The 17,856-nt window shown below is 39.7% G+C and overlaps 1 protein-coding gene across 2 annotated transcripts in view; it reads right to left on the reverse strand.

Moving 5' to 3' along the window:
* Positions 1 to 17,856, reverse strand: part of LOC105920400 (calcium-dependent secretion activator 1) — a 710,204-nt gene that overhangs the window by 529,105 nt on the left and 163,243 nt on the right. For both annotated transcript variants that reach the window (XM_036151653.1, XM_036151654.1), the window contains exon 6: positions 1,602 to 1,723. In XM_036151653.1, coding sequence (XP_036007546.1) covers positions 1,602 to 1,723 — 122 coding nt within the window. The remainder of the gene's footprint in view (positions 1 to 1,601; positions 1,724 to 17,856) is intronic.

A 17,856-nucleotide genomic window follows, 5' to 3' on the forward strand; every position in this document is an offset into this window, starting at 1 on the left:
CACTGAATGGCTTAGCAGAAAAATACATCACAGACTTGTTATCAGTTTATCAACCCTCCAGACCACTCAGGTCCTCTGGCTGAAGTCTACTCTGCATACCCAGAACCAAAACCAAACATGAAGAAGCAGCATTTAGTGCTTATGCTCCACATATCTGGAACAAACTCCCAGAAGACTGTAAAAGCGTTGAAAGCCCGAGTTTCTTTATATCAATGTTAAAAACCTATTTGTTTAGAGTTGCCTCTGAATGTTAATATTGAAGTCTGTAATCCAACGTGTCTTATATCTTGACCTGCTGCTGTTATTCCACTGCAATGTGCTTTGCTCTGTAACGTTTTCTTTTATGTTCTGTTCATTAAAAGGTCTTTGAACGTTCCTGTTACTGAAATGTGCTATACATACTTGCGTTAAACTTTAATTCTTGACTCTGTGGTTTATTAATTTTAAAATGTATCCTTTAAGTTCCAGAATAAAATAATGTACAGTTAGGTAAGATTTTTTTCTTAATACAACATTCCGAAACTATGTGCAAAATGTATTTCCTATTAACATCAAAATGTTTAATATTGTAAGAAAAGTAGATGTCAGGACTGCCCTGATTGTACCTGGTTGTACAGTTCACTCCTGATTTAGTCATGTATAAACAACTGCTTCTCTTGCAATAATGTATGAAGTCTTTAGCTAGCCTCCCTTCATTGTTTTACACAACACCTTGCCTTTTTGCCTCTACTCCTTATTGCCAACTACTCCTGAGTAAACACCCTTTACAATGTCAGCCCTTTATCCAGACAGTTAAAGGCAGCACAGCCTTTCAGGTCTACAGGCGAATGACTGACAAGTATGTTTTTCCTCTGAGGTCTTAGCCAATAATTCAGTGCCTGTAACTGTATACTTTAGATTCAACTCAAAATATATCTAGATGCTGACAATGAAACCTAAAAAAGTTCCAATAACTAGAAGTTTGATATTCTGCGTCAGAAGTATCTATTCACAGGTCACAGTAGATGATGAGCTGAAACTGAGAATATGTATGTAAGAAAATAGCTACAGTATTCAGCAACAGGTGACTTCCGAAAGAAAATAATGATGTAATGACTGGGTGGCTACCCTGAACTTATAATGAGCCAATATTTTCTAGTCAATAGTATCCACTACGATTAGTAATTGAAGTGAGATTTCTGCTACCCTGATTGAAACTATTTTGAAAAATAGAGAAATGGTATAATAAGAGCACAAAGAAACAACTTTGAGAAACAGCCAGCTTGTGATGCGATGTGTATTCTTGCCAAAACACTCTCAGGAGGTTATTCTAAATGCCACAGCTTCAGAAGGTTGGAGATAAATACAATAAGAAAACAAAGAAACTGTGCATCTGGTACAGTTATCAGCACCAGTGTGTGATTGGACATGACGGAAAATGTGAACATAGGAATTGTCAACACATCAGGCAACACATTTCTCCCAGCCATGGAGTTCTTTTTACACATTAAATAAAACATTTAAAATACAAAATTAAGGTATTGTTCCTAAAGCTGTAATTTTTGTGTTTCAGTATTTCTCTAACTGCATGTTAAATGACGTTCTGCATGTAATACACATACATTGGTTTGGAGGCTTCAGCTTGGTCCGTCTGGAGCTTGTGCCCTCCTTCGACTTCCATGGTGCAGTAAACTATTCTGTTTGATGACAAGGACTTCAGGCCCTGTACCTCCATTATTACCACCTGCAACAGAGATCACACAGAGTTTTGTGGTCAATTTATTATAATAATTTGAACACCAACTAAAAAGATAAATATAACAAAAATTATACAATGATATTAAAATAATATATTAGATATTTTACTTTCTATTTAGCTTATACAACAGAAGACACTGAGAGCCTTTGACAGTTTTGCTCATTATTGTTAAAATTTTTAAATATCCAAAGGAAAAAGACTGAATCGTAGATTACAAGGCCTTTGGGCAGTACAATAAAGCTTGGAACTCCACACTACTCCAGACATTTTAAATTGAGAAAGCTTTCTGGATAGGAAGCAAAACGTCTTTAAACTTCGGAAAAAAGTCCAGTTTTGTTTTTTTACTTTTTGAAAAGACTGAATCAGTTACTTGTATAACTATGAACTTTTGCAAACACAAACCTGCTAAAATTACTTTTAATGGTTTAAATTGTATTATTTTCCATTGCAATCAAAATGAAAATCAAAGCTTGCATATAAATGAATGAAATAAAATCTTATTTCTACATACATTTACATTAGGGTTGTCAAACAATTAAACATTTTAATCGCGATTAATCGCATAATTTCAATAGTCAACTCTAGATTATTCGCAAATCAGTTGCATATTTATTAGGCCCGAGCAGCAAAGCGCTGCGAAGGCCTATTGTATCTGTAGTGTTAATTAGGCCCGAGCAGCGAAGCGCTGCGAAGGCCTATTGTAACTGCAGATTTTATTATTATTATTAGGCGCCTGCCATAGCATTGCAATGAGGAGGCATGGAGGCACCTATTACTATGCACCTCTAAAGGCGTCTCTATCTTATTCTTTATTTTTCATCCGTCAAGATTAATGCGGCCCGAACCATAGCGTGCACCCCCACAATATAGTTATCAAAACATGCGGCTCGATCACGAGATGTGTGCTACTACTTTTATTGAGGTTTCGAGTTACCATGGCAACATAATTAACGAAAAACCACCCCCAAAAAATCCCATAGGAATGAATGGAGTCGGGTAGAGAGAAAGCCTCAAAAAAGCCTCAAAATGACCATTTTCAAAGCTGTACTGTGTCGCCATGCTTTCACCTATGAACACCGTTTAACTTCCAGTTTGTAGATATATCTGTGAATTACTCAGAAGTGAAAACGGGATGTGGATATCTTTTATCGTCTCTTCACAGTTACTCCTCAAAGCTCATGTCCAAAAATCAGCAAAATCATCGTTTACAATGAAAGTCAATGACAGATTTCTCCAACCGCTAGAGTGGCCCAATCTAGCTTTTTTAAAGATTTCAAAACTCCGAACAACTTGACCTTACTCGCTCAATTTTCACTCTACGTAGACAAATTATACATCAAAACGTAGGTATTTTTGTCAGGATTCGGGAAATGTAACCCTCATTGGTGTGGCAGTTATAGATTTTTCGCAAATCACCTCAGAGCGACACAAACCCGAAACCTCCCCCATTCATTTCCTATGGAGCGGTTTTGAAAAATGACGTCTAAAAATCCAAAACATCACATGTTTTCGCATCGTCGCTACTCCTAAACCGTTTTATGTACAGGCATGAGACTTTCACACATGAATGTCCCAACCCTTCTGGCACTCACAAAAAAGGAATTTTGTGGATAACTGTTACGGTTTTTCCGCAGGAACAATTTGTTCGGGAGTAGCGAATGTGCAAATTCCTAAAAACGCTTTGGAGCTGCATTTTCCCACATCATCCACTTTTTTACATCGTCACTGTGCCTACACCGATTCTTGTACAAACATAAAAATGTGCACCATAGTCCTCAAAAGCCTGCTAATACTCACAGTGAAAGAATTATTTTGATATCTCTTATACTTTTTGAGCTACAGCGATTTGTTCTGGACCGTTTTTAGAGGATTTCTGAAAATTCATAAAAAATGCCTTTATATCATAATTTTTTACGCCTTTATTAAACTTTTTCCAGCAAAAAACTATAGCTTTTTATTGTTCCCTTATCCGTTACGAACTAAACACAGAAAATATTACGTCTCTACCATTTATGGATCAGGAGATATGAAGCGTTGTTCGGGGCAAAGTTCTCCATTATAATCCAATGGGACTTACTGTGACCAAAGTGTCTGCACTTCGGTAGACTGGCCGCTGCAGGTGTGTCAGTGAGTTTCCATGACGACGGAACTCTGAGGGCCAGAGGGGGACGCTCCATTGAGATACAATGGCAACTTTCATTGCTCACTGCAGTGGCTGTGATTAATGTAGAAATCTGAAATTCGCACAGTCACTTCCTCTTGACATTTTAAAATTTTCATGTGACTTTCAGCCATGTGTCAGTTTACTGTCCCATTTTGGATTTTACATGCTTTCGTATTGGGCCTTTGCTTCCAACAGGACCTGGCATGATACACAGACACGACCCAATTGGCCAATACAGCACCACCCACATGTGGGAAATGGCACTACACACCATTTTGGTCAAATGTTGAGTTCTGGGCCCAGATGTGGTGAGGCTGAGTTTCTAAAGGAGGCCAATCTGTCCCATGAACTTTTGTCACGTTTGGTGACATTAAGTATTGGCACCCCTATTTGAGGCACTTCCCAGTACAGGATTTGGACCAAACTGACAGAGTACAATTACCCGGTGAGACTGAACACAACCATGTTAGCGGCAAACTATTAGCATGTTGCTAACCGGAAGTAGCTCTAGGAAGGTCTCACCAACTTCTGCTTCACAGAGTCTGTTCTTACTTTAGAGAGAAAGCTCCACAAGAAAGTTGGGCTACGTCGCATAAAGCATCTCCAAGCTATGAGGTGTCAAACATCCAGTGCTTTACAATGGGGGACCAAACCCCTTATGGTCCCAATACTGCATGCCCATATATGGCGCTACAGTATAGCTCAGATGGAGAGTGCAGGCTTTGCATGCAAGAGGTCGTCGGATCGAAACCCGGTGTGAGAGACTAAGAGTTATGTATTATAATCCCCACAGTGTGTATATTAAAACATGTGTGCTGATCCCATGAAGAATTTTTTTGTACCACCTGCCATTTTGAGTTACCATGGCAACGTTATAAACAACATATTTTCTCCCTATTTGAGGCTCATCCCAGTACAGGATTTGGACCAAACTAACAGAGTACACTCACCCAGTGATACCAAACACAACCATGTTAGCGGCTAACGGTTAGCATGTTGCTAACCGGAAGTAGCTCTAGGAAGCCTGTACAAACTTCTGCTTGACATATTTGGTGAATTTTAGAATTTTCTCACTTTTTAGGCACTTATCAGTACAGGATTTCAACCAAACTAACAGAGTAACATCACCCGGTGATACTGAACACAGCCATGCTAGCGGCTAACCGTTAGCATGTTGCTAACGGAAATAGCTTTAGGAAGGTCCTACCAACTGCTGCTTAGCCAGAGTTCTTCTGCCTTTACAGACAGAGAGAGGGCTGCAGCTGTCAGTGAGTCTCCATGACAACGCTGCTAGCAAGAGGCTCCTAGGAGGTCCATTGACTTAACATGGCACCTTTCGACGGCCGTTGCGGGGGCTGTGAAGACCGTAGGAAGCTGAAATTCGCAGTGTGGCTTCCTGTTGCTATTTCTGACGGTACGGTACGCACCAAGTGGCAGGCGCCTTACTAAATTTCTTCAGAAATTTTTCTAGTTATTATTATTATTATTAGGCCCGAGCAGCTAAGCGCTGCGAAGGCCTATAGACCCTTTTCACATGACGTCACTCAACTTCCGTTTTGAAGCGGAGCAGGGTATCTTTACTTCCGGCTACATGCTTTTACATAGAAAATTCGGGAGGTGAAGACGTGTTTCACTGATAATCAGCGCGATTTCATAAGGTAAGACTGAGACCACAATGTGTGGCATTGACTATCTTTATTTTCCTTAGTATTGGTAGCAATCATTGCTGTTATATAGATGCTTTGATCGGGACAGTAACATGTAGATCAAAGCTAACATACAGCAGCTTGTTAGCTTACCTTACCAAACTTTTACCTATCAGTAATCAGCGTGATTTCATTAGGTAAGACTGAGAGCACAATATTAAACGTGTCTTATTGACTATCTTTATTTTCCTTAGTATTTGTAGCGATCATTGCTGTTATAAAGATGCTTTGATCGGGACAGTAACATGAAGATCAAAGCTAACATGCAGCAGCTTGTTAGCTCACTTTACCTGTCATTAATCTGATGTAGATGTTATAAAATTATTACTGTAGCTTTGCTATTATAGAAATAAATCTTGTTCACTGAGTGAAAAAAAAGAGACATTTATCTGCTACATTGTTCCCCTTACTTGATTCTGGTGACGTGTTATATATATATATTTGCAGTCACTGAATTAAAAAGATCTTATTCCATTTGAATCTTTTTGTTCATTCCCAAAAAAAATTACCGCGGGTCTATTGGACAGTACTTGTGTTCATAATATTATTTGCACTTATATTAATGCACTTTTTTTTAGTTTTTGTGCAAAATACTGTATATTTTAAGTAGAAGCCTGAAATTGTTTTATTATACTATATTAGTAATGACACGTGCTGCTGACCTTAGTCAGATCAACCTTTAAAAAAAGAGATCTTAATCTCAATGGGAGTTTATCTTGTTAAATAAAGGTTTTAAAAAGTATTATAATTAATCTATTTTTTCTCCCCTTGTGTCCATCTCTCAGCAGCATCATTTCCACCAAGCATGGCTCAATCACAGAGAAACCGCTACTGCAGTGTCCCACAGTGTTCGAACAACAAAAAAAACTTTCCATATCTCAGTGTTCATGACTTCCCGGCTGATGCTGAGACTGGAGCCCGTTGGGTGACGGCAATAAGAAGAGACGAGGGGCCAAATTTTAAAATCCTTCGCGGCAGCACTTACGCCTGCAGTCAGCACTTCTCTTCCGAGGACACCTATGTTTCTGCAAGTGGTCTTTAACAAATTAAACTCCATCTTTCTTTCTTAAAGATAATTGAGTTATAAGTTTATTTAGCTATTCCCAAGATAATTTCAGTGGCTCACCATGTAAATTTTTATTAGAGCTGTCAAAAACAATTTGTTAATGAAAGGAAATTAATCTGAAAAATTAATTAATTTCTGCACATACAAATGGTTTTTAAAAATACTCACCTGTACACTGTGATCGCACACTGTCTCTTTCTCCTGCATTGTTTACATTTCAATTGTTTACTGTTAAATCACTGCTGTAATTTACTGTAATTCTCAAGCTGTATGCAAACGGAATTTTGTTCTGTACGCACTCTGTGCATACAAAATGACAAATAAAGTTGTCTAAGTCTAATTGTCACGATTTGTCTATGGATGAACCCAGAACCACACACACGGGACTTAAAATGAAAGTCTTTATTGAAGGTTTGATGGGATGGAGGGTGATGTAACCAGCGAGGTAGAACTGCACGGGAACAGGGTGATGGTGTTGGCAGGAGCTGACGGCCCGGAGAGAGACTTCTTGGAACCAGGAACAGGCATCAGGGTCCACAGCTCGGCAGAGAATTGACAGTTCAGGGGAGAACCCACCAGAGCTCGGCAGAAGGCTCTTCTGTAAGGCAGAGGGGAACCGAAGCAAGGCAGCACGATAAACAGGACAGGTAAAAGGTAAAATGGACAGAGCTGCTATGAAGTATCTATGTAATAAATAACTAAAATATATGAAGTGTGATGTCTGAAGTTTTTTAAAATCCATGTTTTTTTGGTCAGTTCCTGAAAAATAACAGTATAGGACACAAGGGGTTTGCCCCGACAGCAGCATAATCCATAAATACTATAATGAACTGATTATTAGTGTGCATTCAGTGTGCATTCAACATTATTGACAGCGTCTTTCTCAGTCTATGATGTCCTAAACTATCACAGTTTTAACAGGAATGGGCAGAATTATTTTATTAATTGGAGGCTCCAAATCTACTGACGAGACTGAGAAACACACTGAACCCACAGAGGAATTTTGTGGGATACTGCAAAAGTCTGCAACCTCAGTAAAATACTACACAAAAAAAAAAAAAAAAAACGGGAGGGAATGAGGCTCCTCATTTTTATTCATAGAGCTGTGACCAAGTGGCCAACAGTATTGACACTGTTCCAAAACAAAGTATGAAAAGGCTCAACATTATACATCAACTATATCCCTGGTGTGACTCATTGGCTAAAAGCTGTGAAACAGAATAGCTGATATAGCAATAAAGCTAGCGTAGCAATATAATGGAGAAATAGAAAACTAATAAATGACAAAAGTCCTGTTGGTAGCATAGCTACCATTATCCTAGCATCTATGCTAACAACAGAGCTAAGAAGACAAAGCTCTTACCTTCATAATCGAAAAGGTACTGTTCCACAAAGAACTTGTCATCTTTGTCGAGTTTGGAGGCTGGTGTGGCCGGAAGCTTTTGTGCCAGTCTGTGCACGTCTCCCAAACGAAATTTGGGTAGATTGGTGAGGGACTGTGTGAAATCCCTATGTAAAAACACTGCTCGCGGAGAAAGCGGAAGTAAAGATACCCTGCTTCACCGCAGAACGGAAGTTGCATGACGTCACTGTGAAAAGGGTCTATTGTAACTGCAGATTTTATTATTATTATTAGGCCCGAGCAGCTAAGCGCTGCGAAAGCCTATTGTAACTGCAGATTTTATTATTATTATTAGGCCCGAGCAGCTAAGCGCTGCGAAGGCCTATTGTAACTGCAGATTTTATTATTATTAGGCCCGAGCAGCTAAGCGCTGCGAAGGCCTATTGTAACTGCAGATTTTATTATTATTATTAGGCCCGAGCAGCTAAGCGCTGCGAAGGCCTATTGTAACTGCAGATTTTATTATTATTATTATTATTAGGCCCGAGCAGCTAAGCGCTGCGAAGGCCTATTGTAACTGCAGATTTTATTATTATTATTAGGCCCGAGCAGCTAAGCGCTGCGAAGGCCTATTGTAACTGCAGATTTTATTATTATTATTATTATTATTAGGCCCGAGCAGCTAAGCGCTGCGAAGGCCTATTGTAACTGCAGATTTTATTATTATTATTATTATTATTATTAGGCCCGAGCAGCGAAGCGCTGCGAAGGCCTATTGTATCTGTAGTGTTAATTATTAGGCCCGAGCAGCTAAGCGCTGCGAAGGCCTATTGTATCTGTGTTGTTTCTTATTATTATTATTCTGCCCCCCTAAAGAGGGGCCTTTTTGGGGGCCTTACCATTTTCAAAAACTCACCAAACTTGGCGGATGCAAGAAGACTGTTTAAAAATTTTGGATTTTAAGGTCGTCACAAAAATCAAAAGAAAAATGCCTCAACGGCGCCACCTAGAAATTTTCAAAGGACCCTTTGCTATTCACTTACTTCATCGTAGAGTAATGAAATTTTGTACAGTTGTAGATCTAAGCAAGACACTCAGAATTTACAATTAACGTCATAGTGCAAATATCACAGGAAGTCGGCCATTTTAGATTGAAAGTCGTAATTTGACCTCATTTTTGACGTTTACAGCATTGGTATTTGATCGAACTCGTCCTAGGGATTTCGAGCGAGCGGCTTAAAACTCCGTCAGTCTGATCATAAGGCATGGCCAATTAAAAGTTATCAAAACGGTGAGTTTTTGAGCATTTTGAAGGGGCGTTAGCAGGGGTCAAAGTTCACCTACTCGCCACAAAACATAAAACTGTTATATCTCCCACACAGAAACACACAGAGGCACCAAACTTTCTGTGATTGATCATCATCGGGTCTTCTACAGTATCCAATGGACAAATGATGACATCACTTAGGCCACGCCCCCTGACAATAGGAAAAACTGTTATATCTCCTACACAGAAACACACAGAGGCACCAAACTTTCTGTGATTGATCATCATCGGGTCTTCTACAATATCCAATGGTCAAATGATGACATCACTTAGGCCACGCCCCCTGACAACAGGAAAAACTGTTATATCTCCTACACAGAAACACAGAGGCACCAAACTTTCTGTGATTGATCATCATCGGGTCTTCTACAATATCCAATGGTCAAATGATGACGTCACTTAGGCCACGCCCCCTGACAACAGGAAAAACTGCTATATCTCCTACACAGAAACACACAGAGGCACCAAACTTTCTGATTGATCATCATTGGGTCTTCTACAATATCCAATGGTCAAATGATGACATCACTTAGACCACGCCCCCTGACAACAGGAAGTGTCATGTTTTATTGTTAGCAGTCGCTATGTTACCCCTCTGAGCTAATCAACATGAACGAGATCCTGGCGGGCGGCCAGCGGTGCGCAAATCCCAGCGGTGGCCAAGGCCGGAGCGGCGCTTGGCTGCGAGGGCCGCTCGATGCCGCTTGCGGCTTTAATTATTATTATTATTCTGCCCCCCTAAAGAGGGGCCTTTTTGGGGGCCTTACCTTTTTCAAAAACTCACCAAACTTTGCAGATGTATGGTGACTGTTTAAAAATTTTGTATTTTAAGGTCATCACAAAAATCAAAAGAAAAATGCCTCAACGGCGCCACCTAGAAATTTTCAAAGGACCCTTTGCTATTCACTTACTTCATCGTAGAGACATGAGATTTGGTACAGTGGTAGAGCTCACCAAGACGCTCAGAATTTACAATTAATGTCATAGTGCAAATATCACAGGAAGTCGGCCATTTTAGATTGAAGGTCTGATTTTGACCTGATTTTTGACGTTTACAGCATTGGTATTTGATCGAACTCCTCCTAGGGATTTTGAGCGAGCGGCTTGAAACTCGGTCAGTCTGATCATAAGGCATGGCCAATTAAAAGTTATCAAAACGGTGAGTTTTTGAGCATGCTGAAGGGGCGTTGGCAGGGGTCAAAGTTCACCAACTCGCCATGAAACACAAAACTGTTATATTTCATACACAAAAACTCACAGAGCCACCAAACTTTCAGTAGTTGATCACCACTAGGTCTTCTTTAATATCCAATGGTCAAATGATAACATTGCTTAGGCCACGCCCCCTGACAACAGGAAGTGTCATGTTTTGTTGTAAGCGGTCGCTATGTTACCCCTCTGAGCTAATCAACATGAAACTGTGTCAAGAGACAGAAGACATATTGGTGTGTTGTGGATTCCAGCCCCAAGTGGATTCCATGGAGCAGGGCGGCGTGGTGGCGTGGGGAAGTCACATCAAACCATATATTTTTAATCTTTTGACAGCATTATTTGCTCAAACCTGTCCACCAGGTGGCAGCAAGAGACCACAAATAAACCACAAAGTTGTCTTGTTCAGTAAGGCAAGGCAAGGCAAATTTATTTATATAGCACAATTCAGTACAAAGACAATGCAAAGTGCTTTACATGATTAAAATATAGCAAAATAAAACAGAATAAAAGCAAGTAGGTAGGAATAAAATGTAGATAGAAAAAAGAACAAAAAAGTGGTGATTCAGTTAACTAGAACAGTTGAAGGCAATCCTAAACAAATGTGTTTTTAATCTTGATTTAAAGGAACTCAGGCTTTACGCACCTTTACAATTTTCTGGAAGTTTGTTCCAGATCAGTGGAGCATAGGAACTAAATGCTGCTTCTCCTTGTTTAGTTCTGGTTCTAGGTATGCAGAGTAGGCTAGAGCCAGAAGACCTTAATGGTCTGGAGGGTTTATACACTGATAACAAGTCTGATGTATTTAGGTGCTAAGCCATTCAGGGATTTATAGACGAACAGAAGTTTTTAAAGTCTATTCTCTGATATACAGGGAGCCATGGAAGGACTTTAGAACTGGGGTGATGTGCTCTACTTTCTTAGTCTTAGTGAGGACGCGGGCAGGAGCGTTCTGGATCAGCTGCAGCTGTCTGATCCACTTTTTAGGCAGGCCTGTGAAAACACCGTTGCACCGTTGCAAATATAAACGCATGGATTAGTTTTTCCAGATCCTGCTGAGACATTAGTCCTTTAATCCTGGAAATGTTTTTCAGGTGATAGAAAGCTGACCTTGTAACTTTCTTTAGATGCTTTTGGAGGTTCAGGTCTGAGACCATTACTACTCCAAGATTTCGGGCCTGATCAGTGGTTCCTAGCTGAAGCGACTGAAGCTGTGTGTTAACTTTTGATCTCTCCTCTATTGGTCCAAATATTATTACTTCTGTTTCGTTTTTATTCAACTGAAGAAAATTTTGGCACATCCACGTATTGATTTCTTCTAGGCATTTACTCAGTGCTTGAACTGGTTCATAGTCACCTGGTGACATGGTGATGTAGAGCTGTGTGTCGTCTGCATAGTTATGGTAGCTGATGTTGTTGTTTCTTATGATCTGAGCTAGAGGAGCATGTAGATATTGAATAGGAGGGGACCCAAGATGGACCCTTGGGGAACCCCACATGTGATTTTTGTAATCTTCGATGTAAAGTTACCTACTGATACAAAAAAGTCCCTGTCCTTTAAGTAGGATTTAAACCAGTGGAGAGCTGTACCACAGAGGCCGACCCAGTTCTCCAGGCGCTCTAACAGAATGGAGTGATCAACAGTATCAAATGCTGCACTGAGGTCCAACAGAACCAGCACTGTGGTTCTTCCACAGTCTGTATTTCTATGGATGTCATCAAACACCTTGATAAGGGCGGTCTCTGTACTGTGGTGAGCACGGAAGCCAGACTGGAAAACGTCAAAGCGGCTGGTCGTTGTTAAGAAGGTGTTTAATTGTTGAAACACAGCTTTTTCAATAATCTTACTGATAAAGGGGAGGTTTGAGATGGGCCTGTAGTTCTGGAGTAGTAGTTTGTCTAAATTGTTCTTTTTTAACAGTGGTTTGATAATTGCTGTTTTTAGGGACTGGGGGGAAAACACCTGACAGAAGGGATGTGTTTATTATCTGAGTCAAATCAGACGCTATGACAGGCAAAACTTTCTTAAGGAAAACTATGGGTAGAGCATCAAAACAGCATGAGGAGGAACTTAGCTGCTGAATGATCTCCTCTAAGCTTTTGGAGTTTATTTGGCTGAATTGGAACATTTTGTCAGGATAAGTTCCAGCTGAATACGGCTTTGGTTCTAGAGTTGGTGTGGATGTACAAACTGATCTTCTAATTATCAGTTTATTTATTTTTTAGACTAGTTCCATATGAGAGGTTGCAAGAAAACTTGTTACTTTACTGAATTTGCAGCTTAAGAACCCTGGGTTTGACAGACAACACCAACTGTCCCCTCAATCCAGTGCACACACTACCACAACAGACCTCATCACGCTCTACAGTACATCAAGAAAACTAAATCAACTAAAACAAGTTTACGAGTGCACATGAAATTAAGTTAATACATATTTGTGTGTCAGGGTGTCTAAGCACTCTCCAGAATTTGACATCTCAGCAGAACCTGTAATAATTATAGAAAGTAACGTTATAGTTGTTCTGCCTTTTGTTAAGACAGCAAGGAATTCATGTCGTGAATACATTACATAAATAAGATATAAATTAATTATTAGTCAGAGGAAATCCATGGTAAAAACAGTTAGAAACGTTTTGGGTTCATATTTAATCAGAGTGAGACATCACAACTTTGTTAGATCTCTATGTGAATTATGTGAGATAGTGAGTGCTCTCACCTTAAATAAAAGATCTTTGACGTATTTTGCTCTGGTAAAAGCTGCTTTTCAGCGATGAAGCTAGGGAAACTGCTAATGTTGAAGTTGAATTTGTTCTACACGCTTCTGCCTTGGAAAATATTCGTCTTTTTACAAAAAGAATGTTTAAAGCCAGATTTGTGAATAAAGGTTATTCAGAGAACGCAAGAAAAGGAAGCTTTGTGTGGGGAACTTTTGTCCCAGCTGTCTAACTGCATATGGCCCCAGGACAGCACAATAGTTTTCTTGAAGTATAATTTTGGAGAAGTAGAAACAAGTATTAATTTCAAAAGGTAGGTAAAAGAGGAAAAAAGTTTTTACAAAATCTTAAAATGTTGGATAGTTGTTATTTCCATCTTGCTGTGAAAATTGGTGAAATATTATCATTTTTAATGCTTAGATATAAAATTGCAAGGCAATTACTAAAATTGCCTTTTGTTGAAAATGTTTTATGGCATGCCATACTTTATATTTATAGGTAGCCTAGATGTGCATAATAAAAGAGTGGAACTAAAAGCTGGTCTAAAATTTTTATGGAGCTTTAACTTGCTAAGAGTAATAACGTTAGATGATTATATCTTTAAAATGAGATAACTGTCTCATAAAATGTGATAGGTCTAAAGATTGGTCTAAAGAGATGATTCAATTCAATGTTATTTATATAGCGCCAATTCATGAAATATGTCATCTCAAGGCACTTTACAAAGTCAAAATCAATCAGATTATACAGATTGGGTCAGATTATACACATTGGTCAAAAAAATTCCTATATAAGGGAACCAGTTCATTGCATCAAAGTCTTGACAAGTAGCATTCTCTCTTAAAGAAGCGTAGAGCCACAGGGAGAGTTGTCTACACTGTCCATGGCTTTGCAGCAATCCTACCTACTGAGCAAGCATGAAGCAACAGCGGGAAAAAAAAACTCCCCATTAACGGGAAGGAAAACCTCCAGCAGAACCGGGCTCAGTATGAAAGGTCATCTGCCTCGACAGACTGGGGGTTACAGAAGACAGAGCAGAGACACAACAAGACAGACAAAAAAGCACAGAAGTTCTACATTAGATGGTAGTAGCGGGTGATCTGTCTTCCCTGGATGATGCCACAGCTAACAGAACGCCGGACCAGGTGTACCTACTATGAAGAAAAAAGAAAAATCTAAAAGTTAAAAGCTGAAATGACAACAGTCATTCAAAATTGAAGAACAATAGACCCTGATGTCCTGCAGTAGCCTAAACGTATAGCAGCATAACTATAGAGGTAGCTCAGGGTAACATGAGCCACTCTAACTATAAGCTTTTTAAAAAAGGAAAGTCCAAAGAGCCAGCTTCTAGTGGAGAAGTTCAAGTATCTTGGGGTCTTGTTCATGAATGAGGGGAAGATGGAGCGGGAGATCGACAGGCGGATTGGTGCAGCGTCTGCTGTGAAGCGGGCGCTGTACCGGTCCGTTGTGGTGAAGAGAGAGCTGAGCCAAAAGGCGAAGCTCTCGATTTACCGGTCGATCTACGTTCCTACCCTCATCTATGGTCACGAGCTTTGGGTCGTGACCGAAAGAACGAGATCCCGGATACAAGCGGCCGAAATTAGTTTTCTCCATAGTGTGTCTGAGCTCACCCTTAGAGATAAGGTGAGGAGCTCAGTCATCTGGGGAGGACTCAGAGTAGAGCCACTGCTTCTTCATGTCGAGAGGAGCCAGTTGAGGTGGCTTGTGCATCTGGTTAGGATGCCTCCCGGGTGAGGTGTTCTGGGCACGTCCCACCGGGAGGAGGCCCAGGGGAAGACCCAGAACACGCTGGAGGGACTCTGCTGGCCTGGGAGCGCTTTGGGATTCCCCCAGAGAAGCTGGCCCAAGTGGCTGGGGAGAGGAATGTCTGGGCCTCCTTTATAAAGCTGCTACCCCCGCGATATTGCTAAAGTGTTCCTTTGGCAATAGTCCAATTGCTAAAGTGTTACTTTTGCATTACTTTTGGGTGTGTATCCACCAATTTAGATGTTAAACTTTCATAAAAGCTGTCTTAATGCAAGAAACAAAACCCTTGGACACATGAAATAGCAAGTAACTTTAAAAAACCAAAATGGTTTTGTTAACTTTTCACATTAAGCTGGATTAACAGCTAGTAAGATACCTTTGATTAAATTGGTATACTAATGTTTAAACTAGGGGTGTCAAAGATACGGCCCGCGGGCCGAATTCGGCCCGCCGAACGATTTAGTCCGGTCCGATGGCCAAATGCATTATCATTATTCAACGGCTGTATCTCCTCGCTGCATCGAGCGATCTGCACCAGATTTTTTGTGTCGTGGGGGAGCGCTGCCGAACACGTTCGTGTGAATCGCCCAGTGGACGGGCGGGCAAAATGCGTGACAGCATCTGCGGTGGCGGGCGGCCGGCGGTGCGCAAATCCCAGCGGTGGCCAATAGGCCAGAGCGGCGCTTTGCTGCGAGGGCCGCTCATCACCGCTTGCGGTTTTAATTAGGCCCGAGCAGCTAAGCGCTGCGAAGGCCTATTGTAACTGCAGATTTTATTATTATTATTATTATTATTAGGCCCGAGCAGCTAAGCGCTGCGAAGGCCTATTGTAACTGCAGATTTTATTATTATTATTATTATTATTATTATTTATTCTTGGGACTTTTGAAACGGCTTTTTGGAGGCCTAAACATGCATGAAAACTCACCAAACTTTGCCCAAAATTGTCCCCCGTGAGAAATCGCATGATTTTAGTGTAATTGAAAGCGGGCGTGGCAAACCCGCTCAACAGCGCCAACTAGAGTGAGTTGGGCCAAACCGTAACACGTAGAAAGCTGAAATTTTTTACCTAGGTAGCTTTCTTAAAGTTATGAAAAAAAGTCTATTGTGGGTATGCTCTAAAACCCACAGGAAGCCTGCCATTTTGGGTCAAAGGGTAAAATATTGACGGTTTTTGCCTCAAACTTTAACGAACTAGTCCTAGGCATTTTAAGCTATCACTTTCAAATTTTTTCAGCATGGAGATGAGACCTTGAGGGTTAAAAGTTATCAAAGGTTTTATGAAATATGCATATTTGCCTGAGCTGTCACATTGCAAAAATCAGGTTTGTGGAAAACCATTAAAAACGCATTAAATCAGTAAGCCCCAAGCCATGCTTTGTCTGAGAATTATGAAACTTGGTAAGCAGATGTAACTTCTCAGTCCCTACAAAAAAGTCTCTTGGACCAATTGTGTAAACCCTAAAGAAAGTCAATTAATTTTCATCAAAGATGTCATTTTGTCATAAAAACGGGTATTATTTTTGACCACAAGATGGCAGCATAATACTTTGAACCTCTGACCCATGTCTATTCTTAATCACTCTTACTTTTATTTATCGACTCTTTAGCTTTCTTATTAGCCATTTAATTACCTTTCATTCCTATATGTGCAGGAACCCAAAGAAACACAGCTGATAACCCCATCATCTGAATATGATATAATATTTGTTGAATTACTAATAAGATATCTGGACGGCTTTCTGAATGATTTCTTTTTAAACTGATCAATGATGAACTTGAATCTGAACATATGACAGCTCTTAATGGTCTCACTTCCTCAATCCATTCTACAGCACCTAATAATGCAATCATTTCTGCCGTATAAACAGATATTCCTTCATTTAATTTCTTCCCTATATGCAGTTTAAACTCTGGAATTATTACACCTACTCCAGTTTGTCCTAATTGATTTTTTTTGATTCATCCGTATACATTTTTACATAATTATAAAACTGTTCTATATATTCCTCCACTATTAAAGAATTACATATATACATTTTATCTCTATTTTTCTTTTCCAATATTGTTAAATCTACTATTGATTCAGGTAAGATCCATGGTGGTGTTATTGATAATGGTACTGTTGGACTAATATTTCAAGGATTTAATCCTAATTCTCTTGCTTTTTGAATAATTGTCCAACCAAATGACTTATTATGAACCTTCTTTTTCACTGCAGGAATGTAAAAGTCAATTAATTTTCATCAAAGATGTCATTTTGTCATAAAAACGGGTATTATTTTTGACCACAAGATGGCAGCATAATACTTTGAACCTCTGATTTACCCATGTCTATTCTTAATCACTCTTACTTTTATTTATCGACTCTTTAGCTTTCTTATCAGCCATTTAATTACCTTTCACTCCTATATGTGCAGGAACCCAAAGAAACACAGCTGATAACCCCATCATCTGAATATGATATAATATTTGTTGAATTACTAATAAGATATCTGGACGGCTTTCTGAATGATTTCTTTTTAAACTGATCAATGATGAACTTGAATCTGAACATATGACAGCTCTTAATGGTCTCACCTCCTCAATCCATTCTACAGCACCTAATAATGCAATCATTTAGTAAATTAGCCCAATAGTTTAGAGATAACTGAATTCTTCTCAATGTCGGGAAGTCTGAACAACAACTCTTAATGCATCACGTGACTTTTGGCACAAATTTACCGCAGCGTGGGTGGGATTGTTTCTTAGTCGAGCAGAGGCTGTTTTGTGTGTGCAGAGACCATTTTGTACTGGAGGAAAACTTATAAATGATATTTTGA

This window comes from Fundulus heteroclitus, chromosome 20 (genome assembly GCF_011125445.2).
Source record: "Fundulus heteroclitus isolate FHET01 chromosome 20, MU-UCD_Fhet_4.1, whole genome shotgun sequence".
Classification (NCBI taxonomy): Eukaryota; Metazoa; Chordata; class Actinopteri; order Cyprinodontiformes; family Fundulidae; genus Fundulus; species Fundulus heteroclitus.